General features: G+C 34.7%; 3 protein-coding genes across 3 annotated transcripts; 2 read left to right on the top strand and 1 right to left on the bottom strand.

Annotated features, from left to right (window-relative positions):
• Positions 1–1,754: 1,754 nt before the first annotated feature.
• On the top strand, positions 1,755–2,453 carry LOC149163608 (uncharacterized). The gene has a single exon (XM_089429204.1). The coding sequence runs from the start codon at positions 1,755–1,757 to the stop codon at positions 2,451–2,453; it is 699 nt and encodes a 232-aa protein (XP_089285330.1).
• A 3,254-nt stretch (positions 2,454–5,707) lies between these two features.
• On the bottom strand, positions 5,708–6,985 carry LOC149163607 (F-box only protein 6-like). The gene has a single exon (XM_089429203.1). The coding sequence runs from the start codon at positions 6,983–6,985 to the stop codon at positions 5,708–5,710; it is 1,278 nt and encodes a 425-aa protein (XP_089285329.1).
• A 4,281-nt stretch (positions 6,986–11,266) lies between these two features.
• Positions 11,267–12,436, top strand: LOC149163606 (uncharacterized). Its single transcript, XM_089429201.1, has one exon. It carries the CDS (start codon positions 11,267–11,269, stop codon positions 12,434–12,436), a length of 1,170 nt encoding a protein of 389 aa, XP_089285327.1.
• Positions 12,437–25,399: the final 12,963 nt, after the last annotated feature.

The following is a 25,399-nucleotide window of genomic DNA, read 5'->3' as shown; positions in this document are numbered from 1 at the left end:
GGTGAAGAGAGGGGTAGAGAGAGGGAGGGAGGTTGGGAGAGATAGATATATATGGAGAGAGAGGGTGTGTGTGTTTGGGGGTGGAGGGTTGAGATAGAGAGACAAAGAAGGAGAGATGAAAGGAGATATAGATATAGATGGAGGGGGGAGGGAAGAACATTTATTGCACACGATGCATTGATTTCAATGTAGATGATGATTTATAATCCTATTTGATTTCTACACTAGATTCATTAATTTTAGTGCAGATGGTGATTTCTAATCCTATTTGATTGCTTGCACTAGATGCATTAATTTTAGTCTAGATGTTGATTTCTAATTATATTTGATTCGTCACACCAGATCATTGATTTCAATGTAGAAGTTTATTTCTAATCTTATTTGATTGTTTGCATTAGATGCATTAATTTTAATGTAGATGTTTTCTAATCCTATTTGATTGCCTGCATCAGATGGATTGGATGTTGTTAATCTTGAGTTTGTAGATTATTAAAAATATTTTTCAAGGTTAGATGGAGGGGAGAGATCAAATAATATTTCTTGCACTAGATGCATTGATTTTAGTGTAGATGATATTTTCTTAGAATTATATTCAATTGCTTGCATGAGATGCATTGATTTCAGTGTAGATGTTGATTCCTAATCCTATTTAATTTCTTGCTCTAGATGCATTGATTTCAGTGTAGATGTTGATTTCTAATCCTATTTGATTTCTTGTACTAGATGCATTTATTTTAGTGTAGATTTGGATTCTAATCCTATTTGATTGCTTTCACTGGATGCATTGATTAAAGTGTAGATGTTGATTTCTAATCTGAGTTGATTGCTTGAATTAGATGCATTGATTTCAGTGCAGATGTTGTTTTCTAATCTTATTTGATTACTTTCATTAGATGAATTATATGTTGTTAATATTGACGTTGTGGATTATTAAAAAAAAAAATCAAGATATATTTAGTAATACTTAAAATGACTCTATTAATAATTAATTAGTTGTCAAAAGTTGTAATGCCTAGAATTAAAATGAAATAGATGTGCAGAATCAATCCTCCTGCAAAGAGAAAATTAATCCTTGACAAGATCGTCTCCCTTCTACATCACCATCTAATTACTAATAAGCAATTACATATATTTAAAATTACTAATAGATACAAATGAGGATTGGCAGGGACCCATGGGTAGGATGTAATGAAAACTTTGTTTTATCCCCAGGTCTTCTCAGACATCTAGGAAGTAAGGGCATTTTCACTCTGAACCAGGTGGAAAAGACAGGCCACTCTACTATGTGGGGACATGCCTGGAAAAACAATGAAGAGCTAGGAATAAACAACATGTGGAAGAACGAATGGTGCTCATTCATCCAAGAGCTCAAACGCTCCAATGTCAGGCTTAAAAATGATCCAGACATGCTGATTTGGGCTCAGGGAGAATCAGGAGATTACACCCCAAAAGATGGATATAAATTCTTAATGTCAAAGAAAGGCTGGGGAGAACCAGAGTGGTGGTCGAAACACATTTGGAAGTTAAAATGCCCAGCTAAGGCCAGGATCTTTTTTTGGTGTTTGCTAAAAAGAAAAGTTCCAACTTGGGATATTTTGCGAGCAAGGTATATGGTTGGGCCACGGAGGTGTCCTTTGTGCAAGACAGAAGAGGAAAAAATAAGTCACCTTTTTATATCTTGTTCAGAATCAAAAAAGATCTAGGGGGAGATAAGCAGATTACTAAGCATTAAGGCACAATGGGGGATCGAACCCATGGAAGAAGCTTGGGAAAGATGGTGGCAGAATTACCCTGAGGGGAATATGAGAAACCTCCCTCTCATTTTCTGTTGGGGGGTATGGATAGCTAGGAATAAAAGTCTGTTTCAAGAAAAGGAAACCCCGACATCTGTTACTGCAATTAACTGTGCTGCTATTTACTCAGCTATCCCTATCCCTGAAGTTAAAAATCCCCGTGCTCAACACAAGCCTGTTATTATTCAGGAGGGCATCCCCTGGGCCTTTTTCGATGGAGCATCTCAAAATAACAGGGCTGGTGCAGGAATGTGCATTCATCTAAACTCTGATCACTCCCTAAAAGCATCTGTAGGTTTAGGTTCTGGCTCTAACAACTTTGCCGAGCTGTCCGCCTTGCGTCTTCTTCTCTGCTGGCTTCTTCAAAGAAACATCTTCACAATCCAGATCTTCAGAGACTCTCTCAATGTCATAAACTGGGTCAATGGGAATTCTATATGCCAAAATCAAATATTGAAGATCATTTTGGAAGAAATTCTGTTATTAAAATCATCATTTAACAGCTTTATCATATGTCATGTCTACAGGGATAAAAACGTTGAAGCAGACCAGCTTTCTAAGAAAGGTCTACAGCAAGCTATGGGAAGCTGGACAGTAGTCGAAGAAAGACAGGGGCAATCTCATTCTTCTGATCTGCCTCCTTTTGATCCTCTTCAGTGACAGCGGTTCTCTATTTATTTTTGTTCTGCTCATGGTTTTCACTGTTTATATTTTTGGCATGTATTTTGTTTTTGGTAATTACAAAGAGAAAACTTCTTTTACTTTACCTAACAGTCTCATACAAAGAACTTACAGCTATGTAAAGGGTTGTTTTCCTTCATTGAAGGAGACCCTAATATAATTTTTGTCAAAAGTATGATGCCTCTTGAAGGGAGGAAGGTAAAATAGGTAAATTCTGAATTCTCAAACAGCAGTATATGATAAACTTTCAGTAGTCAGTCAGTCAAAAAAAGACTGAGAGCTTTTTTGTGCTTATGAAGTGACTAAACAACAGTCATCTGAATCAACAGAAATGCTAAAAGCATATGCAATGTAACTTTTTATTTTCTTAATAAAAAGTTCGCTTTTTCTTCGGAAAAAAACAAATTACTAATAGATAATTGCATAGAATAATGTATTCATAATATTTATAAGAGGAAAAGATATATTTATAAACATTCAAAACAAATCAAAATATTCTTGAAGGAGATGTGATAATTGTTTGGAGAAACAAATAATGTAAAGATTTTATAATTCTAGCCACTCATTAAAAAAAATCAAAAATACATTATTTCTTGACTTTGTTGAATAGACTATAGATAAAAAATCATTAAAATGTTCTTGAAGGAAATAAATGATTTCAAACATTAGCAAAGAAAAAATTATTTCAAGAGTAATCTTGATGCAATAAATGATTAAAACTACTCTTCAAGATATATTTAGTAATACCTAGAGGGACACTATTGAGAATTAATTAGTTGTCAGAAGTTGTGATACCTAAAATTAAATGAAATAGATGTGTAGTATCAATCCTCATACAAACTATTGATAAGATTGTCTCCCTTCTTCATCACCAACTAATTACTAATAAACAATTATATACACATATGAAAATATAACACGACAACTGTAATATTAAAAAACGTTATCGTCTAAATCCAAACACACAAACGACTCAAAGCATCCAAACACAAATGTACAAGCCATTCAAGGCAAGAAATACAAAATAAATTAAACAAGAGAATGATATGGTCACGCAAAGCAAAGAAAACATAGTGTGAATTTTGAAGTTAATCTCAAACATATACATAATAATGATAATCTAAAAATGTGACATTGTTGCCCTCAAATGGAACCGGCTTAGATCCATTTAACACTGGATCTATCATGCATCGAGAGGGATCAAATCCATTGAGATGCAAACGTTTCCTCAAATTATACACTCCAAAAAGAAGGTTTGCACCAAGGGATTTGATTCCTGTCGGCATGGGATAGATCCAGTGTTAGATGGATCTAAGCTAGTATAAATTTTATTAAAAAATTATATGAAAATTTATATTTTTACACCGTAGGCTTGGTCTATATTGGAATTGGTCTTGAGGAATTTTGATTTTGAAATAAATGAGTAGACAAGGTTTCATGCCACGCTGTGTTACTCACAAAAACAAACAAAAAAACTTATCAAAAATAAACAAAAAAATTATTTTTACACATGCCACTATTCATTTATAAAATATGTGTCATTATATATTTAAATAAGATTAGGTCTATGCTATTACAATCACATTAATCTAATTCTTCTCTTTAATTTACAATTTTTCAAGACAATTCAATCTTTCAATAATCAATAACAATTGTAGATAGAATAATAAATACAATGAAAAATAAGAGACAAATAAGAAACACTAGGTTTGATCAAAGACCGAAGAAAAACTCCACAAGAAGGGAAACCTTTCAAATTATTCTTCTTATTAGATTGGCATACAATGTTAACCAAAGAGAGTACAAAATTCCAATTCTTCAATAGCAAGACTATCCAGAAAAACCAACCAAACAATATCCAAGAGATAATACTGATCTAAGTTATCGTTCCAAGCAACCATAAGTCCTAGCCGCATGGAGCTAGCAATCATGGAGGTTACCATAGGTCCTAGCCGCATGGAGCTAGCAATCATGCAGGTGGCTGTTGTAGGTGGCTGAAATGCTCCGTGTATGTGTGAGGATACAACCAAAATTTTCATATTTCAACATTATGACTACGAACCAAAATTTCATATTTCAACATTATGACTACGAACCAAAATCCTAATTCACACATGTGAGTTCGGACCCTGCAATTTAAGACCATATGAACCAATTTTTGCAAACCTACTTCAGACTTGTGTGAGCCAAACCAAATAAGAGAGAAGAAGAGAAGAAGAAGATGTTTGATGACAATGTCCAAAGGAGGTTATTTTGACTTGTATTTATAACCATCCAAGGGTGTCCACTGAATTTTAAGACCATATGAACCAAGTTTTGCAAACCTACTTCAGACTTGTGTGAGCCAAACCAAATAAGAGAGAAGAAGAAGAGAAGAAGAAGATGTTTGATGACAATGTCCAAAGGAGGTTATTTTAACTTGTATTTATAACCATCCAAGGGTGTCCAATTTCTCTTCCAAAATATGAGATAGCATTATGAAATTCTACATGGTGAATTCCGTCTCATTTTCATTACCATATACCCTCATAATTTCCTTCATATGAGAGACTTCCCTTATTGAACCATGCCCAAATAGCATAATTTCATTAGCATGTAACAAATAAGTAATTAATATATAGTAGGATGATATGAGAACTTTGATGATCCCTCCACATTTTTTTCTCATATATTAATTTACTTAAGCTCTCTAATACTAAGAGAAACAATAAAGGAAACAATAATAATTAAAGTGAGATTTAATTATTAGATATATTTTTTTCTACTAAAATTAATTATAAACCTTTATATGAAATTGTATAATTTTTATATTTAAATATATTTTAATTATTAGATATATTTTTTTTTTACTAAAATTAATTATAAACATTTATATGAAATTGTATAATTTTTATATTTAAATATATAATTTTTATATTTAAATATATTTTAATGCAGTGCATTTAGACATTTTTTGAAATATTCAAAATATATAAATTGGATTTAGACATTTTTTGAAATATTCAAAATATATAAATTGCAAAATCCAAATGTATTATTACATGAAAATTTAGTAGTGATAGTGTTTCAATCCTCTCACCATAAAAACTCTGGGGCACCGAAAAACTTGAATATAACAAATTTTATTAAAATCTTAACCGAATTTATTAGACAAAGTCCTTAAAAAATTGAATAGGCTTTAAAAAAATAATATGAATCACAATTCAGAAAATTAACGGAGACTTTTTAACCAGTCAAAACGGTTTAAATGCCATTCCGTGGTAGATGTGGGACCATTTCTGGAATGGATGCATGCCGTCCTTTGGAGATGGAGGAGTCCACCTCCATGAACCTGTCCTTAAATTATAAACAAGCGCTACTTCTGGTTGTAGTTTGGGAATGTAACAGTTCCACCATGGTAAGAGGCAGAGGTGATCCCCTACTCCTATGCAATCAAAGCATTCATGCGGGCTGGGCAAAACGTGAATCCTAAATTGCTCCCAATCCGGCATCACACTCTCCTCCTCCCTTATAGTGTCAAAGTCCTCCCATATCAATTCAGGCACCCTTGCAATCTCCTTCCACGCCCAGGGCGACGAACCGATTGGGGTGCGACGGTGGTCACTCTCAAACTCCCAAATACGAATCCGATCTCTACGAAACCCTTCTCTCATTGCTGCAACGACGAGTAGCCGCGATCCGCAGGTGACAAGCCGAGGGGAGGAGAGGCGATGATTACGCAGTTCTTCAGGGAAGGGCGCAAGAAGTAGGGGCACCGGAGTTTCTGCGTCTCCAGTAACACTTGACGGCATGCTGAAACCCACAATACCCAACGGTTCTACACGAAGGTGCCCTAAAAAGTAGAACGCACCATCGCAATAAACCATCTCGCGTTTGACGCCAAAATTCGGATCCTTGAAGAAAATTAAGTCAGGCCGAAGATGACCCGCAATATTCCATGTCTTTTCAAGATTACTGGCATCGTAGAGTTCTACGAAACATCGTGCCGCCCGGTTGGCTTGCCCCAACACCACCACTTTAAAAATGTCTTCCGGTGGCCCGTCACCTTCAACCACGATTGAGTCTTCGATAATGGTCGTTATCAATGGCATGTCAGCAAGCTCGATGGAAGTGGCCGTATAAGGATTGCAAACGTAGAAGTTCACCAAGAGTAGGCCTGCCGCTGATGATCTACAGGTGACTCTAACAGGGCCGACAGGGCCGACGCGGGGCCGTAGTTTCTCTGTTAGGAAACCAAGGGAGAAGCAGGGTTTCCATGTCCATCTGTAGAAGTCGAAAGCCAAACAAGGCATTTCCGCCTTCTCATAGCAGAGTAGCAAACATGGCTGCTTGTTGCTGGGTGTCTCTGGCCATATACTGGTTAAGAATAATTTAGATGAAAGGATGGCGTTCCATTCTTGGCACACTCTCCGATACCTGTAGACAAATTCAGCGGGTAACCACGCAAATATTTTCCTTTCCAAATCCGGAGGAAAATCGTTCCAGTCAAAATCAGCACCTTGCCCTTCCATTCTCGTTTCTCGTTTTGGTGCAACGGTTTGTGAGAACAATTAGTTGTGCAACTGTATTTAAGCGACGGGGAAGCTGCAATGAAATCGGTTTATATATGGATGGTCATGACCCATACCCTTTGATCAAACAATCACGTCTTTTAAGGTTAATTAAAATTGTTAATTATATCTTTTTTTAGGGTTAGGTTATTGCAATAATAGACTATTTTTAGATGGTCTTATAGGCCATTTTTTAATGTAATGGACTTTAAAATATCATGCATGCATTTAATTAGTTTTAGGCGATCTTATAAATTATTTTTTAATCGGGCGGAAGACTTTAAAATATTATTATCATCTAATAATAATAGAGTTATCTTAATCTCTCACTTTGTTATAATCACTAAGACTTTAAAATATTAATCATGTACTAATAATAATAGAGTTAGTTTAATCTTTCACTTTCTTGAATGGTTATAATCACTAAAAACAATTATACGGGAAGTTAAGTGAAACCTATAATTTTCACCTTGTTTCTTGTTTTTTAAGCTAAGTTATCTAAAGTTTGTAAAGGAATATTATGGGAAAATTATAAAAAAAATGTAATTAGTTTTTTTTAATATATTCATGTATTAGTTATTTTTAAGTGATCTCATAAATTATTTTTAAATCTGGTAAATGTTAAAATAATATTCATGTACTAAGAATAATAGGGTTATTTTAATCCTTCACTTTCTTGAAGTGTTATAATCACTAAAAACAATTATAAGGAAGTTAAGTGAAACATATGACTTTCACATTGTTTCTTTAGCTACATTCTTTAAAGTTGTAGGATTCCATATGTGAAGTTTCATTTTCACTACATAAACATTATGAGAAAATTATAAAAAACGTAATTAGTTTTTTTTTTTAATACCATTCATGCATTAATTATTTTTAAGTGACCTCATAAACTATTTTTTAATTTGGTAGACATTAACATATTATTCATACACTAATAATAATAATCAAACCATGTTAATCTTTCACTTTCTTGAAGTGTTATAATTACTAAAAACAATTTCACTTTCTTGAAGTGTTATAATCACTAAAAACAATTATAAAGAAGTTAAGTGAAATATATAACTTTAACATTGTTTCCTTGGCTAGGGTGTCTAAAGTTTAGAAGATTCCATATGTGAAGTTTCATTTTTACTAAATGAACATTATGGGAAAATTATAAAAAATTAATTTTATCTATTTATAATTAACATGAAGTAATAACAAATTATTATAAAGAAATAAAAAATATAAAAAACATGAAAAAATAAATTATATATATAATTTTACTAAAATATAATTTGAAAAATTATATTATTGTATGAGAGGTGTATTCTACAACCAAGTGTAAGTATGCCACATTCTCAAAAAAATAATAAAAATAATTTTGGCTAATGTCACCCAATCTTGAATTATATATCTTTCTAATCTTATTAATGGACTAAGATTATATTAAAATATAACTATGTATTTGAATGGATAGTAAATTATCTCATGTGTTTAATAGTTCCTTTATCATATAAGTGAATTTGAATGGATCATAAATTTACCTTTAAGAAAAGAATTTAACACATTAAAATTCCAAATTAGGTAAAATTTTAAACATTTTTACTCTTTACTAAAGCCAATGTCATTTCTTAAATCAAAGGAAAAAAGTTAATTCAACACAAAGAATCGAAAATCTTGCTCCAAAATCTTTTAATATTTCTTTTAACTAACATTTGTAAAATAATTTTTATTAAAGGAAAAGCCATACCCTAGGGATATATTAAAATCTTTAAAGACATAATATTTCCACATCAAAGTTGTAATATTTGAAAATATTAATTTGATGTAGTTTTATTATAAATTTTGTTATCATGCCATGTAAAAAACATCATTAAATCTAATATTGATATTATAATTAATATTAATATAATTAAATTTAATAACTTTGGATTAATGCAATATTAAATTTAATATAATATTCAATTTGTTATATTATAATATATATTAATATATCATGATATATATTAACTCTAGATATATATGGGGGGAAGAACAAAGACACAGTGACACAAGTGGAGAGATAGGAGGAGTGACAAGGGAGAGGAGGAGATACATTGAAGGAGAGGGAAAAGGAGGAATGAAGAGAGAGAGAGACGAATGAGAGATGGAGAGGGTAGAGAAATAGTGATAAGGTTGGATGACAAAGAGAGAGAGAGAGAGATACAGACGGGGGAGTGATAGTGACAAGGTTGGAGGGAAGAGAGAGAGGGGGGGTGTGATAAGGACAAGGTTAGAGAGAGAGAGAGAGATGGGGGGAGAGGGAGGAAGGTAGGTGAGACAGGGAGAGAGGGGAAGGACTGGAGAGAAGACTTGAGAGAGAGGAGGAGAGAGGGAGGGATAGAGAGATGAAGTTGGAGGGGGAGAGAGGGAGTGAAGAAAAAAGACAAAGAGAGAGAAAAGTGGAGAGAGAGGGAGTGAAAAGGGAGAGAAGAAGAGAGAGAATGTATGTTTTGGGGTGAGATCGAGAGATAAAGAAGGAGAAATGGAAGGAAGGGGGGAGAGAAAGAGAGAGGAGGGAGGGAGGGAGATAGTGACAAAGTTGGAGGATGAAGAGAGAGAGGGGGGGAGATAGAGACTTAGAGTGAGGTGGGAGAGAAAGTGACAGAGATGAAAGAAGAGAGAGAGGACATGAGAGAGAGGAGAGAGGGAGGGAGAGAGAGGGATTTGGAGGGGGAGAGAGAGGTAGGTAAGAAGAAAGACATATAGAGAGAATGGTGGAGAGAGAGAGGGAGTGATAAGGTAGAGAGAGAGAGAGAGAGAGAGAGAGAGAGAGAGAGAGAGAGAAGGAGGGAAGATAAATAGAAGGGGGAGAGAGGGAGAGGGAGAGGAAGAGGGAGGGAGAGATAGATAGATATGGAGAAAGAGTGTGTATGCTTTGGGGTGATATAGAGAGAGAAAGGAGAGGCAAAGGGAGATAGAGATATAGATGGGAGGTGAAGAGAGAGATAGAGAGAGGGAGGGAGGGTGGGAGAGATAGATATATATGGAGAGAGAGGGTGTGTGTGTTTGGGGGTGGAGGGGTGAGATAGAGAGACAAAGAAGGAGAGATGAAAGGAGATATAGATATAGATGGAGGGGGGAGGGAAGAACATTTATTGCACAAGATGCATTGATTTCAATGTAGATGATGATTTATAATCCTATTTGATTTCTACACTAGATTCATTAATTTTAGTGCAGATGGTGATTTCTAATCCTATTTGATTGCTTGCACTAGATGCATTAATTTTAGTCTAGATGTTGATTTCTAATTATATTTGATTCGTCACACCAGATCATTGATTTCAATGTAGAAGTTTATTTCTAATCTTATTTGATTGTTTGCATTAGATGCATTAATTTTAATGTAGATGTTTTCTAATCCTATTTGATTGCCTGCATCAGATGGATTGGATGTTGTTAATCTTGAGTTTGTAGATTATTAAAAATATTTTTCAAGGTTAGATGGAGGGGAGAGATCAAATAATATTTCTTGCACTAGATGCATTGATTTTAGTGTAGATGATATTTTCTTAGAATTATATTCAATTGCTTGCATGAGATGCATTGATTTCAGTGTAGATGTTGATTCCTAATCCTATTTAATTTCTTGCTCTAGATGCATTGATTTCAGTGTAGATGTTGATTTCTAATCCTATTTGATTTCTTGTACTAGATGCATTTATTTTAGTGTAGATTTGGATTCTAATCCTATTTGATTGCTTTCACTGGATGCATTGATTAAAGTGTAGATGTTGATTTCTAATCTGAGTTGATTGCTTGAATTAGATGCATTGATTTCAGTGCAGATGTTGTTTTCTAATCTTATTTGATTACTTTCATTAGATGAATTATATGTTGTTAATATTGACGTTGTGGATTATTAAAAAAAAAAATCAAGATATATTTAGTAATACTTAAAATGACTCTATTAATAATTAATTAGTTGTCAAAAGTTGTAATGCCTAGAATTAAAATGAAATAGATGTGCAGAATCAATCCTCCTGCAAAGAGAAAATTAATCCTTGACAAGATCGTCTCCCTTCTACATCACCATCTAATTACTAATAAGCAATTACATATATTTAAAATTACTAATAGATACAAATGAGGATTGGCAGGGACCCATGGGTAGGATGTAATGAAAACTTTGTTTTATCCCCAGGTCTTCTCAGACATCTAGGAAGTAAGGGCATTTTCACTCTGAACCAGGTGGAAAAGACAGGCCACTCTACTATGTGGGGACAGGCCTGGAAAAACGATGAAGAGCTAGGAATAAACAACATGTGGAAGAACGAATGGTGCTCATTCATCCAAGAGCTCAAACGCTCCAATGTCAGGCTTAAAAATGATCCAGACATGCTGATTTGGGCTCAGGGAGAATCAGGAGATTACACCCCAAAAGATGGATATAAATTCTTAATGTCAAAGAAAGGCTGGGGAGAACCAGAGTGGTGGTCGAAACACATTTGGAAGTTAAAATGCCCAGCTAAGGCCAGGATCTTTTTTTGGTGTTTGCTAAAAAGAAAAGTTCCAACTTGGGATATTTTGCGAGCAAGGTATATGGTTGGGCCAGGGAGGTGTCCTTTGTGCAAGACAGAAGAGGAAACAATAAGTCACCTTTTTATATCTTGTTCAGAATCAAAAAAGATCTGGGGGGAGATAAGCAGATTACTAAGCATTAAGGCACAATGGGGGATCGAACCCATGGAAGAAGCTTGGGAAAGATGGTGGCAGAATTACCCCGAGGGGAATATGAGAAACCTCCCTCTCATTTTCTGTTGGGGGGTATGGATAGCTAGGAATAAAAGTCTGTTTCAAGAAAAGGAAACCCCAACATCTGTTACTACAATTAACTGTGCTGCTTTTTACTCAGCTATCCCTATCCCTAAAGTTAAAAATCCCCGTGCTCAACACAAGCCTGTTATTATTCAGGAGGGCATCCCCTGGGCCTTTTTCGATGGAGAATCTCAAAATAACAGGGCTGGTGCAAGAATGTGCATTCATCTAAACTCTGATCACTCCCTAAAAGCATCTGTAGGTTTAGGTTCTGGCTCTAACAACTTTGCCGAGCTGTCCGCCTTGCGTCTTCTTCTCTGCTGGCTTCTTCAAAGAAACATCTTCACAATCCAGATCTTCAGAGACTCTCTCAATGTCATAAACTGGGTCAATGGGAATTCTATATGCCAAAATCAAATATTGAAGATCATTATGGAAGAAATTCTGTTATTAAAATCATCATTTAACAGCTTTATCATATGTCATGTCTACAGGGATAAAAACGTTGAAGCAGACCAGCTTTCTAAGAAAGGTCTACAGCAAGCTATGGGAAGCTGGACAGTGGTCGAAGAAAGACAGGGGCAATCTCATTCTTCTGATCTACCTCCTTTTGATCCTCTTCAGTGACAGCGGTTCTCTATTTATTTTTGTTCTGCTCATGGTTTTCACTGTTTATATTTTTGGCATGTATTTTGTTTTTGGTAATTACAAAGAGAAAACTTCTTTTACTTTACCTAACAGTCTCATACAAAGAACTTACAGCTATGTAAAGGGTTGTTTTCCTTCATTGAAGGAGACCCTAATATAATTTTTGTCAAAAGTATGATGCCTCTTGAAGGGAGGAAGGTAAAATAGGTAAATTCTGAATTCTCAAACAGCAGTATATGATAAACTTTCAGTAGTCAGTCAGTCAAAAAAAGACTGAGAGCTTTTTTGTGCTTATGAAGTGACTAAACAACAGTCATCTGAATCAACAGAAATGCTAAAAGCATATGCAATGTAACTTTTTATTTTCTTAATAAAAAGTTCGCTTTTTCTTCGGAAAAAAACAAATTACTAATAGATAATTGCATAGAATAATGTTTTCATAATAGTTATAAGAGGAAAAGATATATTTATAAACATTCAAAACAAATCAAAATATTCTTGAAGGAAATGTGATAATTGTTTGGAGAAACAAATAATGTAAAGATTTTATAATTCTAGCCACTCATTAAAAAAAATCAAAAATATATTATTTCTTGACTTTGTTGAATAGACTATATATAAAAAATCATTAGAATGTTTTTGAAGGAAATAAATGATTTCAAACATTAGCAAAGAAAAAATTATTTCGAGAGTAATCTTGATGCAATAAATGATTAAAACTACTCTTCAAGATATATTTAGTAATTCCCAGAGGGACACTATTGAGAATTAATTAGTTGTCAGAAGTTCTGATACCTAAAATTAAATGAAATAGATGTGTAGCATCAATCCTCATACAAACTATTGATAAGAGTGTATCCCTTCTTCATCACCAACTAATTACTAATAAACAATTATATACACATATGAAAATATAACACGACAACTGTAATATTAAAAAACGTTATCGTCTAAATCCAAACACACAAACGACTCAAAGCATCCAAACACAAATGTACAAGCCATTCAAGGCAAGAAATACAAAATAAATTAAACAAGAGAATGATATGGTCACGCAAAGCAAAGAAAACATAGTGTGAATTTTGAAGTTAATCTCAAACATATACATAATAATGATAATCTAAAAATGTGACATTGTTGCCCTCAAATGGAACCGGCTTAGATCCATTTAACACTGGATCTATCATGCATCGAGAGGGATCAAATCCATTGAGATGCAAACGTTTCCTCAAATTATACACTCCAAAAAGAAGGTTTGCACCAAGGGATTTGATTCCTGTCGGCATGGGATAGATCCAGTGTTAGATGGATCTAAGCTAGTATAAATTTTATTAAAAAATTATATGAAAATTTATATTTTTACACCGTAGGCTTGGTCTATATTGGAATTGGTCTTGAGGAATTTTGATTTTGAAATAAATGAGTAGACAAGATTTGATTTCGAGAGAATATTCTTCATCTAATACATCATCGAATGGATGATACGAAAAGTATTTGAATGGTTTTCAATTTCAAATCAAAGAATAAGACATTTAATTTAAAAATCATTTAGTTCCCCACCTGTTAAGAACATTGGAATAAAATAGTTTTGTTTGGTTACTAATGTGTCCCTGCAATTCATGCCATCAGTCAATTCGATCGTTGCATTCAAACCTATCATTTTAGGATCACCACATTCACACTTGTCACTCTGGGCCTCATAATAGACTTGGTACTACACAATTATGCTGAAGGTTTTAAACCTAATGTGAGATCTCGAACCATAACGGGAATCTGACTAACTCTCAGTATATTTATCAGAGGATGTAAGCTTTGGTTTGTTTTTCTTTGAGAGGTGGAAATCAGAACCCAATCCGAGTTCACAGTACTAAGCATTAAATTATCCTTGAATTGTCTCTTGTGATGCCCTATTATATAGAAACACTTTAAACGCAAGTTATTTCATGCCTCGTATTATTATATATTAAATTTTATATAATAATTGGAAGCTTAAAATTTATTGTTGATTACCCATAAGGTTTTTAGCAGTATTTAACGGGATCCAATTCAAAGAATTTAATGGGATTTCCACATTCACACCTGTCACTCTAGGATGATAGTGGTTTCATGCCATGCTTTGTTACTCACAAAAACAAACAAAAAATCATTTTTTATACATGCGACCATTCATTTATAAAATATGTGTCATTATATATTTAAATAAGCTTATGTCTATATTAATTTACCATTGTTCTATTCTATTACAATCACATTAGCCTAATTCTTCTCTTTAATCTACAATTTTTCAAGACAATTCAATCTTCTAATAATCAATAAAAATTGTAGATAGAATAGTAAATACAATGAACAATAAGAGACAAATAAGAAATGCTAGGTTTGATCAAAGATCGGAGAAAAACCCCACAAGGGGGAAAACCTTTCAATTTTCTCTTCTTATTAGATTGGCATACAATGTTAAGCAAAGAGAGTACAAAATTCCAATTCTTCAATAACAAGACTATCCAAAAAAATCAACCAAAAAATATCCAAGAGATGATCCCAATAACAATACTGATCTAAGTTAGCATTCCAAGCTTATGGTCAATTGTCAAGATCTGCAATCAATTATCAACAGAAACCATAGGTCCTAGCCACATGGAGCTAGCAATCATGTAGGTGGTTGAAATGCTCCAATCATAGGGAGCACCCTATATGTGTGAGGATACAACCAAAATTTTCCTATTTCAACATTATGGCTATGAAATAAAATCCTAATTCACACGTGTGAGTTCGGAACCTATAATTTAAGACTGTATGAACCAATTTCTGCAAACTGTCTTCAGACTTGTGCGAGCCAAACCAAATAAGACAGAAGAAGAAGATTTTTAATGATGATGTCCAAACAAGGTTATTTTTACTTGTATTTATAGCCATCTAAGGCTGTCCAATTTCTCTTTAGAGTTGACTACCTTTTTTGAATATGTGGGTTTTCATATTAAAATTATATTTTCCCTTAACCAATTTAAATTCTTCAAAGGAATAGCAGGGATATTTATTGATAAGGAACATTTTCCAAAAGAGGGATTTTATCCCTGACCTGCCAAATTAACACTCCCTCTCAGCTAGGGATAAATTATCGATTGCAACATGTGTCCTATCTCAAATATCAAATAAAAAATATCTTTTCTCATATGTTGAACACTCTCGAATCCAAAAGAAGAAGAATTTGACATCAAAGGGGAGGTCAAGCTACAACCCTCTATCCATCAATTGTTATATGGGAGTTCCAACTCAACCCACATCATGAAGGAGCCCAGCTCAACCCATTATCATAGGACAATAGGCAGGATATGATTTACCATGATAAGTAAGGATCACAACCATCCTATTTTCTATTGATCTTCCCATCAAGACCCTCAAGAGTCAAGTGGTATAACACATGCATCCAAAACCTTGGGAGGAGATACATAGTTACCTTATAAGGTAAGGATAAAAAATAAACCAATGCACTTGGGGGAGATACACACTTACCCTGTGAGGTAAGGATCATACACACCCAAGTCATCATCTCAACACATTGGCCAGACGGGGAGGAATAATCACAACAAGCCTAGCTTGTGGGTAGGATGCATACTGGGGCATACTCAATAGGGGATATACACACTTACCATGATTTAAGAATTAGACACACCCTGAGATGAAAATAGGGGAGATACACACTTAACGTGAGGTAAGGATCAAACACGCCTATTGCCCATGATTTCCCTCGACCCCAAGAGCTCTTCGGATCAATTCCTCACTATGGGAGCTCAGACAAGGGGAAGAGCATAAATCAGTTTCCTCGATTAGTCAGGACCCTTACCTGGGAGTGTCACATCCATTAGTCCAAGCTATGCTTTGAAGACCAATAAATTCCCTTCCGAAAAATCCTTAGTGAGTATGTCTACATTCTTCTCATCAGTCGAAATATGATGAAGTTTCATGGCTCCTCTCTGCACCATGTCATGTATGTAATAATAGTTGATCTCAATATGCTTGGACTTGTCATGAAACACAACAATTTTTTCTAATTGGATCCCACTCTTGTTGTCGCAATATATCATTGTCATATCTAGGACCTGCTCAAACAACTCTCCAAAGAGCTTCCTTAACCAAACTGCCTCATAGATGGCCATGCTAGCAATAATATACTCTGCCTTTGCCATACTCAAATCCATATACTTCTTTTTACTTATCATCCAAGATATCATGGAAGATCCAAAGTTAAAGCAACACCCAAATGTGGTCTTCTTGTCAATAACGTTTCCAGCCCAGTCAACGTTAGTGTATCCATGTAGTTGTACATCTCGTGTAGTATATCTCAGAACAAGATTGACATTCTAATGCAAATATCTCAAAATGTGCTTAGTGGCAATCCAATGTGCATGACGTGGCTTAGTCATGAATTGACTCAAGGTGTTCATAGCAAAACATATGTCTAGACGAGTGTTTATAAGAAACATCAATGCTCCAATTAATTGACAATATTATGAAGGGTAAGATAAGTTGGGTCCAACAACATCTCCACATAACTTATTGAAGTTCATCTTAAAAAATTATTAGGAATTTAAGTGAAAACTAATCACTAAAAACAATTATCAAGAAGTTAAGTGAAAAATAGTGCCTCCACATTGCTTCCTATGAAATTTCCAAAACTAGAACCCTATTGCAGCAACTGGTGTTATTTCTTCTAACTGATAAATTAATTATTCAGTTTGTTGTTGCAACAACATTGAAATAAACACATTGAAACCTTCACAAATAAAATTGTGGAAAAATAAATAGTGCTGGAAACTAAGAAAATACTAGCACATGCACAAAAATTAACACCGTTATTTTCGGACAAAAGTCCCTGGAAAAAACCAACATGGAAAAACTGGTACAACAATTAGGGGCTTCTATTATTATGTAGCAGTGAAAATATGAGTACAATATATGGATGCTCAACTAGCAATCCAAACAGCAAGAAAATCTGGGGAAAATGATTTCAAGGGAAGTACCCTTCTTCCACAAGCAATCCCATCACAACTTCCTTTAGAAAACTCAACCTCTTAGACCCTCTATGTCATCCTCTCCGCTACTCTGCATATACCCTATGACATCAAGCCTCCAACCTTCCTGTGATGAAGTAATTATGCCTATCTCTGTTGAGGAAATCACCTCCCTAACACTATGTACCCTCTACCTGGCCTCTGGAACTAAGAACAAATTTCTCTCCAACAAATCAAATTGCTTCTTTGAAGCTACTGCATAGTCCTCTGCGTTGCCTCACTGGGAATAACTCAACCCTCTTATTTTTGCCTCTCTAGATATGGAAAACTTCCTCCGAATCATTTTCCCTGCACCTCACTATCTTTGCTGCCTCACTGAAGCTTGAACTCTCCAGCAACTGACTGCGACTACTCTAGAGAATCGGATTCTCCAAGTGACTCTTACGTATTCTCCATTACCACATTGATCCCTTCTTATATCTTCCTATTGGGACTCCAACAACCAATATTAAATCTTGATCGATGGCTCATATTATGTATGGATCGATTTATATGAGTTTCTAGCGAATTCTCACCTTGACTTAATTAATTATGATTAATTATCTATATTCCCTAAGTTTAGACTTAGGAAATATTTAAAAATCGACTAATAATCTAATTAAGCCATCTTTAGGTGGAATTTCCATAAACTATTTCTGGGTTTTCGAGATATCATATATTCTAGCCTCTCCATAAAATTTCATGGCTAGAACACACTTGATGCTACAAAAACTAACACTTCCTTCACCACGGTGTCCAATGTTGTAGGATTCCATATGTGAAGTTTCATTTTGAACATTATGGGAAAATTATAAAAAACGTAACTATTTTTCTTTTATAATTAACACTAAGCAATAACAAATTATTATAAATAAATAAAAATTATTAAAAAATGACGGAAAAAATAAATTATATATATCTATATATATTATTAAAAAATAACATGAACATTTGTTTTTTTACGCCATAGGCTTGGTCTATATTGGAATTGGGCTTGAGGAATTTTAATTTTGAAATAAATGAATGCACAAGATGTGATTTCAAGAGAATATTCTTTGCATAATACATCATCCAATGGATTTTATGAAAAGCGTTTGAATGGGTTTTCGATTTCAAATCAAAGAATAAGAGCTTTAATTTAAAAATCATTTAGTTCACCACCTGTTAAGAACATTGGAATCAAATATTTTAGTTTGGTTACTAATGTGTCACCACATTTCATATCGAGCAATTCAATCGACGCATTCACACTCGTCACTTTGGGATCACTGCATTTGTTAATTTTTGCAACTAGGGTCAAAGTCCACCTTGGATAGATCAGATGACCAAGATAATGATTACATTAAATTCCTCTTTTTGAGAGGACCAAAATCAACCTAAAGATCACCCCAATTGGTGAAACGAAAGTTGATTTTTAAATTATTTTATCCACTCTTGTATAATAGAATGGGTTTGCCCTAAGCACATGTAAAATTGGACAAGCCATCCTTAACCCCAAGTGGACCCTCATGGAAGCCTATAAAGAGAAGAGACCGCAATCTCATTTCCACACATTGATCAAGTCATCTTCTACTCTCTTCTTTTGTCTTGGTTTGCACAAGTCTAACAAAAGAAGTTCACGCAAGGGTTTGAAATCACAGGGGTGAAGCTTGAATGAATCTAGGGTTTTTGTTTCTCAGATGCAGGCATGTAACTGAGCTTTTTCATCCTCAGACACACCCACACGGTGGCTAAGGGAGTGTCCAGGAAGTCTTGGACGCTCACACAGAGGCCTGAAGGGAGCATCCAGGGTTTCTGAAGCAAATTCGACAATGTTGGTTTGTAGACACTCACACAAAGTGGTCAAGTGAGCATCCGAGCAGTCCCAGACACACGCATAGTAACTAGAAGAGAGAATTTAGGGGTTTGGATTAGTTTTGCGTGGGATTGACCCCATATACACACATACAGTCTTCCTCGGAGCGTCTGGGTTAGACATAGATGCCCTCATGTAGTGGTTAAGGGAGTGTCTAGGGAGTTTCAGACACACGCAGTCAATTTTGTTGGGAGCATCCATGGTTTTTATCTATGGTTTAACAATTTCTTTCAATTGGCTTCAATGGTCTAATGGATCAATGGTTTCTCTCCATTGTTCTGTAAATCTGCAATATGTTCTATAAATATTTGCTACAAGTTTATATATTGGGCTCATTGTACTCTCTAATGAATTTTTTATGACGATCTAATAAAGAAGAAGATTTGAAAGGGTTTATGAATATCCCCTGTATCTTATGGTTGTGTTGTTGTCTTCTCTGTCATTACATATATTGTTTTATCTTCAGTTATAGTTTATGATTGGACACATTGTTAATAATTGGATGCATTGTTAAATGAAGAAGTAAATTGGGCTAAAGTAATTGATATAACATAGAACAATCTAAAACATTAACATGGTATCAGATTTGAGGTGAAGCACAACCCCAAAAAAATAGAAGCATTGAAGCCATCATTTTTAGAAATAAGATTGCCTAGTCAAGGTCAAGATGTATTCCTCTACCTTCAAGGAGCATGAAAAGTTGGGTGACGCATCAAAATTTGTTGCATGGAAATTCAGGATGGAGATCATAGCTGGCAAAAATGATGTGCTAGAATACATTCAAGGAAGGATGCCTAAGCCTCCAGAAAATGCTTCTTCTTCCCTCAAAAACAAGTACAAGAAAGGTGAGTCCCACGCAAAGCAAATTATAATTGATGGTTTACAAAATCATTTACTTGTGTACATTGGGAATTTAAGAAAGTATAAAGACATGTATGACAAGATATTCATCGTGTATGAAATCAAAATTTTGAATTAAATCATCATCTTGGAAAATCAACTCAAGGAAACCAAGATGAACAAAGGATAATTTGTTCAATCCTAGATTATGAGGATATCTCACCTTAGAGATCAATTGTAGAGGGTTGGATAAAATTTCCTGACAGGGAAATAGTAGTTGTGACTCTTAGAGGTATCCCTCCTATTTGGGAAACCTTCATTACTACAATAAGAAACAACAATGTCGTTCGGTCATTTCATGAAATTGTGGGTAATATTACTTAAAAATAATCTAGGATGAAAGTAAGAGGAAGGATTCAAAAGCATGAAGAGGGAGAGCCCGCTGGATATATCACTCATGACAGAAAGAAGAAGGGAAAAGGAGGTCCATAAAGGAAGCCTCCTTCTCAAAATGAAAAAGGAAGGAATGAAAGATCTTTATCTCATATGGAATATTATAATTTGTACAAGAAAGGTCATTATGCTTGAGATTATCCTAAGAAAAGAAAAAAGACCACGTTACAAAACTAGAAGAAACAACAATAATAAAAGAAGAAAAGAAAAACAAAGGAATAACCGTGATAGAATATAAGAAAGAAGAAGAAGAAATCCCTCAAGTGACCATGAAGAATATAATTCTCCTAAAAAGTAGTCAAGAGTTCCCAGGTATGAAAGTAATGTTGTAATAAATATGAATACATTCTTATTTATGCCCTTACTAGTTCTTCTCCATCGAATTTGTGAGATAGTTGGTTGGTTGATAGTGGGGACACTCATCATTTCTCTGGATACAAGTAAGTCCTCTCTAATCTAGTAGAGAGGGAGACTAAGTTGAATATTATTCTTGGAGACAACTCCACTCATCCCGTGAAAGGTTTTGGGTCTGTCAAATTTCAGTTGAATTATGGGGAATCAGTTATGTTGCATGGTGTTATGTATGTGTCGGGATTAATGAATAATTTGGTATTTATATCTGCATTGGAAGATAAAGGGATGAGGATTTCCTTCATCAAAGGAAAATTTTTGACTTGGTCTGTTGATTCCCCTATGAGAGATTCTTTCACATTAGGATCAAGATTTGAAGGACTCTATAGAGTCATTAGAAGGCCACTTCTAGCATTGGTTCATAATACCAATCATCTAAGCGATTTGTGGCACTATAGACTGGCTCATCTTCACTATGATTCTCTTCCAAAATTTAAGAAACTGGTCTCAGGTATTCTCAATGATCAATCCCATCATGATGGATTTTTCCCAAGATGTGCAAGTGGAAATAAAATAAGGGGACCATTCCCCTCTAGTGAGAACAAGACAAATGACATCCTACATATCATTCATTTTGATATATGTGGTATGATGCCTGTGCAGTCTATTGGTGGTAATCTCTACTACATCACCTTCATTGACGACTTCTAAAGAAAGACATGGTTATACTACCTTAAGCATAAGGATGAAGCCTTTGAAATGTTCAAGGAATTCAAAGCCTTGATCGAAAATAAAACATGGAAGAGAATCAAAGTATTCAAATCCGACAATGGAGGGGAATACATGTCAAATGAATTCATATAATTTTGCAAGAAAGAAGGGATCAAGAAGGAGACAATTGTGACATATACTCTCAAACAAAATGATCTAGCTGAAAGGAAGAACAAGTCTATATTAGAAGCTGCCCATGCCATGATCCATGATCAAAACGTGTCAAAGTTCCTTTGGGAAGAAGCCACACATGTTTTCGTATATGTTCAAAACAGGGTGCCTCATCAAGCATTAGAAAATAAGACCCCTGAAGAAATATTCACATGTTTGAAGCCCAATATTATCCATCTTCATTTGTTTGGACGCCCCGTATATTTTCATGTGCTGAAGGACAAAAGAAAAAAATTGGAAGCTATAGGAATAAAATGTATGTTTGTCGGTTACTGTCAAAATTATAAAGCATATAGAATATATATATTCCTGGTCAAAGGACGGTTGAAATTAGCAAGGATGTAACATTTGATGAAGATGCAACTCTTGGAAAAGAAAGAGACCTTCCACCGCCTACTCCTACCAAGAAAGAGAATTCTGAATGGGATGTTCTAGATGGTCCTTTAATGCTTGAGTCTGATATTAGTGATGATCCCATGGAGCCTATGGATCCTCTAGATCCTCCTCCAGGTGATCCTCCTAATAGGAAGAGACCACTTTGGCTTCACAATACACTATAGAATGCCAAAAGAAATGTTCCCATTCATAGATCATTTAGGGAAAGGAAGAAACCATGTAGGTATGAGGGGTATATTGAAACCATGAGCACTATGATTCAAGTCGAACCTTCCTCATTCAAAGAAGTTGTAAAAGGTCAAGTTTGGAAGGATTTTATGGCCGAGGAATATGAATCAATTTTTAAAAATGATGTACATGATGTTGTGCCAAGACTGAATGGGAAGTCTATTGTGAGTTCAAAGTGGATATTCAAGATAAAACATGGAATTGATGGTGACATTGAGAAATACATAGCGAGGTTTGTATATCAAGGACTCCCTAAGAAAGAGGGAGAAGATTATGTTGACATATTTTCTCATGTGGCTCGATATATAACCATATGTTTGATAGTTTCCCTTGTTTCTAGTCAAGGATGGACTCTTCATGATATGGACATAAAGAGCACATTCCTTCATGGCATTGTTGCAAAAAAAATTGTCACCTTGACATTCTGCAATCTGTGTGAGTCCATTACCACTCATACATTCCTCCTTTGCAAGTCTTAAGCCTCAGTTCTTCATATCAAGTCTTGAAAATAAGAGAAAGTCTTCAAAAGTCTCTAAAACTCTGGTTCTGCACTTTCTCTTAGCATTACCTGCGGTCCCGCACCTAAAGGTCATGTCCCCTGCGCACTTGACCTCTCTATCTCTGTGTTATGGGTACGAACCCCTGTAAAAGTCAAAAAGGCGCAAGTATATTCTTAAAAACTCACTTTGAGTCATTTCTAGAAGCTTCTGGAAGGAATCTTGAGGTGGCAAGTTCGCTCCCTTAAGGTTCATGCATCCCATACCTTAAGGAGCTAACCCCTTGATGTGAGGAGCTTATCCCTTTGAAGGAGGACTCTATCCCTTCATAGGTGGACCTGTAACCTCCTTCCTCTGCACTATAAAATGAAGCATTGGACTGGTTACTCGGGGGGTGGAAAGCTAAATATTTTTGAGGTGAAATGTTGATGGAACTTAGTCTTCCTAATTGAGCTTTTATGAGGAGAGATTACATACCTCTTTGATCTCATTTGGAAGAGTGTAAGGCTTGTCAAAGTAAAGGAGATTCCTATTCTGGACCTTGGGAAGAGATTTTTCAACATCAAGGCTGAAAAGGTTGTAAGGTTCTTCTACTTCAAAGTTAATACAAATAAGTTTGTTTTTCTCAATAAGCTGTGTTTTATGGTTTATTTTATGGATTCCTTGATCATCATAATGAACATGATTTATGATATTAGCTATGCACGTGTTATTTGATGTTTTCTTGTTTGTGTTTGCAGGTTCTCAAAAGAAAACTCTTTCAGATGGTTTAAGGTTGGCTGCTACAAACTAGCGTTGGACTTAAGGTAGGGTCTAAACACCTCTATAGTTTTTGTTAATGAATCGTATATGTTTAGAGAAAGATAGATTTGCTTGTTTGCTTGTTGCTAGATATCTTTAGATACAAGGGAGATCGGCCTTGTCTGCAAGATCGATTTATCTGGCCAACAAATTGGCGACTCCGCTAGGGAACTGAATTTGGTTTTTGGTTTTCCTTTGTCTTTGACTTGAGAAACTTGTTCTTGTTTCTGGCATTTTCTTGATGTGTGTTGGTTTGGGTAGTTTTTAGGACCTGGATTATCATTTTTTTTCGAAGTTTTCAAGGGACTGCACTTTCTCTTTACAAATAGTGTAGGCATCTCCACACTTTTCCTTTAATACACAGAGCGGTACCGCATCTGGTTCTTCTGGAAGCCTGCGGACCCTATGAAATTTTTTTAAAAACCTAAAAATGTTTTCTTCTAGTTAAGTTTAGCTTTTATTTACGGCTTTTAGTGTCTACCCAGATCTGCATGTGTTTTGTCAAAAATATCTTATGAGTGAATTCCATTGGCATTTTTGTTTTAGATAATTTTCTAGAAGTTTTGCATGCCTGGAGTGGTTTTCACTTGGTCTATGTAGTGACTCAAAGATCAGAAGCCTGAGAAACCTTAGATTACCCTAGTGTCTTTCCGTCTTCTTGATGAGTCTGACTGGTTTGTGAAATCTATCCTTTGTGAGAAATAGACTTACTTTTCTCTTTGCAAATCTTTGAACGAACTTGGTTATAAGTTTTGAATTTTATTTTTATAAAAGAAAACGTATTTGGATGTTTTTTGATTGATTTGTTATTCTAAACGAATTAATCCTTAGTTTACTGAACAACTAAGTAAAACATCCTAAAAAATAATTCAAGAATTTATACAATTAGGTTTTTAGAAGTTTTTAGATCTCAAAATTAGTTTTGTAGTTTTGAGTGTTTTCTAGAACTTGTAGATCTCTTTTGAAAGAAATTGTTTTTTGTAGTTTTGAGTGTTGAAAAAAGAAAGGGATTTATTGTGAGCATAATTAGTAGTCTCGTTTTGAGTTCTTATTGAAAGAGACAAAAATATTTTCTTTTTATTTACATGTTGAAAGAAAGATTTGTTTCTCAAAGAATTGCATTCTCGAACTCTTTCTTTTAGCTATAAATTCACTGAAAGAAAAACGAATTGTTTATCATTTTAGGTACATTTTTTAGTGTTTTTGGAGTCTAGCCTTCACACCATCAAAGTTTCATTTCCATACCTATTGACTTAAAGAACAACCCCTAAAAGTAACACTTAATTAAAATTGATCTAGCAATCTTTTTTATTTCTAAGGCTCTTATCACCAATATAGCTTAGGCTAATATCTTGGAGTAGGGAGTAATTAATTCTCCAAGATAGTTAAAACAAACAAGTAGCTATATCTTGCGGTAGGAAATAAATTAAATTGTAATTGATACATTCTGGGAAGCTTCTCTTAAAGAAGTCAATCATGATATCATGTCCGAACCTTTGAGACATCAAGTCTATTTCATTGGGAAAGGTAG

The sequence above is a fragment of the Pinus tabuliformis genome, chromosome 5_1, assembly GCF_031772625.1.
Source record: "Pinus tabuliformis cultivar Carrire ecotype Pingquan chromosome 5_1, CPIR1, whole genome shotgun sequence".
In the NCBI taxonomy this organism is placed as follows: Eukaryota; Viridiplantae; Streptophyta; class Pinopsida; order Pinales; family Pinaceae; genus Pinus; species Pinus tabuliformis.
The sequence above is the reverse complement of the archived record's forward strand: the minus strand, read 5'-3'. Positions and strand labels throughout refer to the sequence as shown.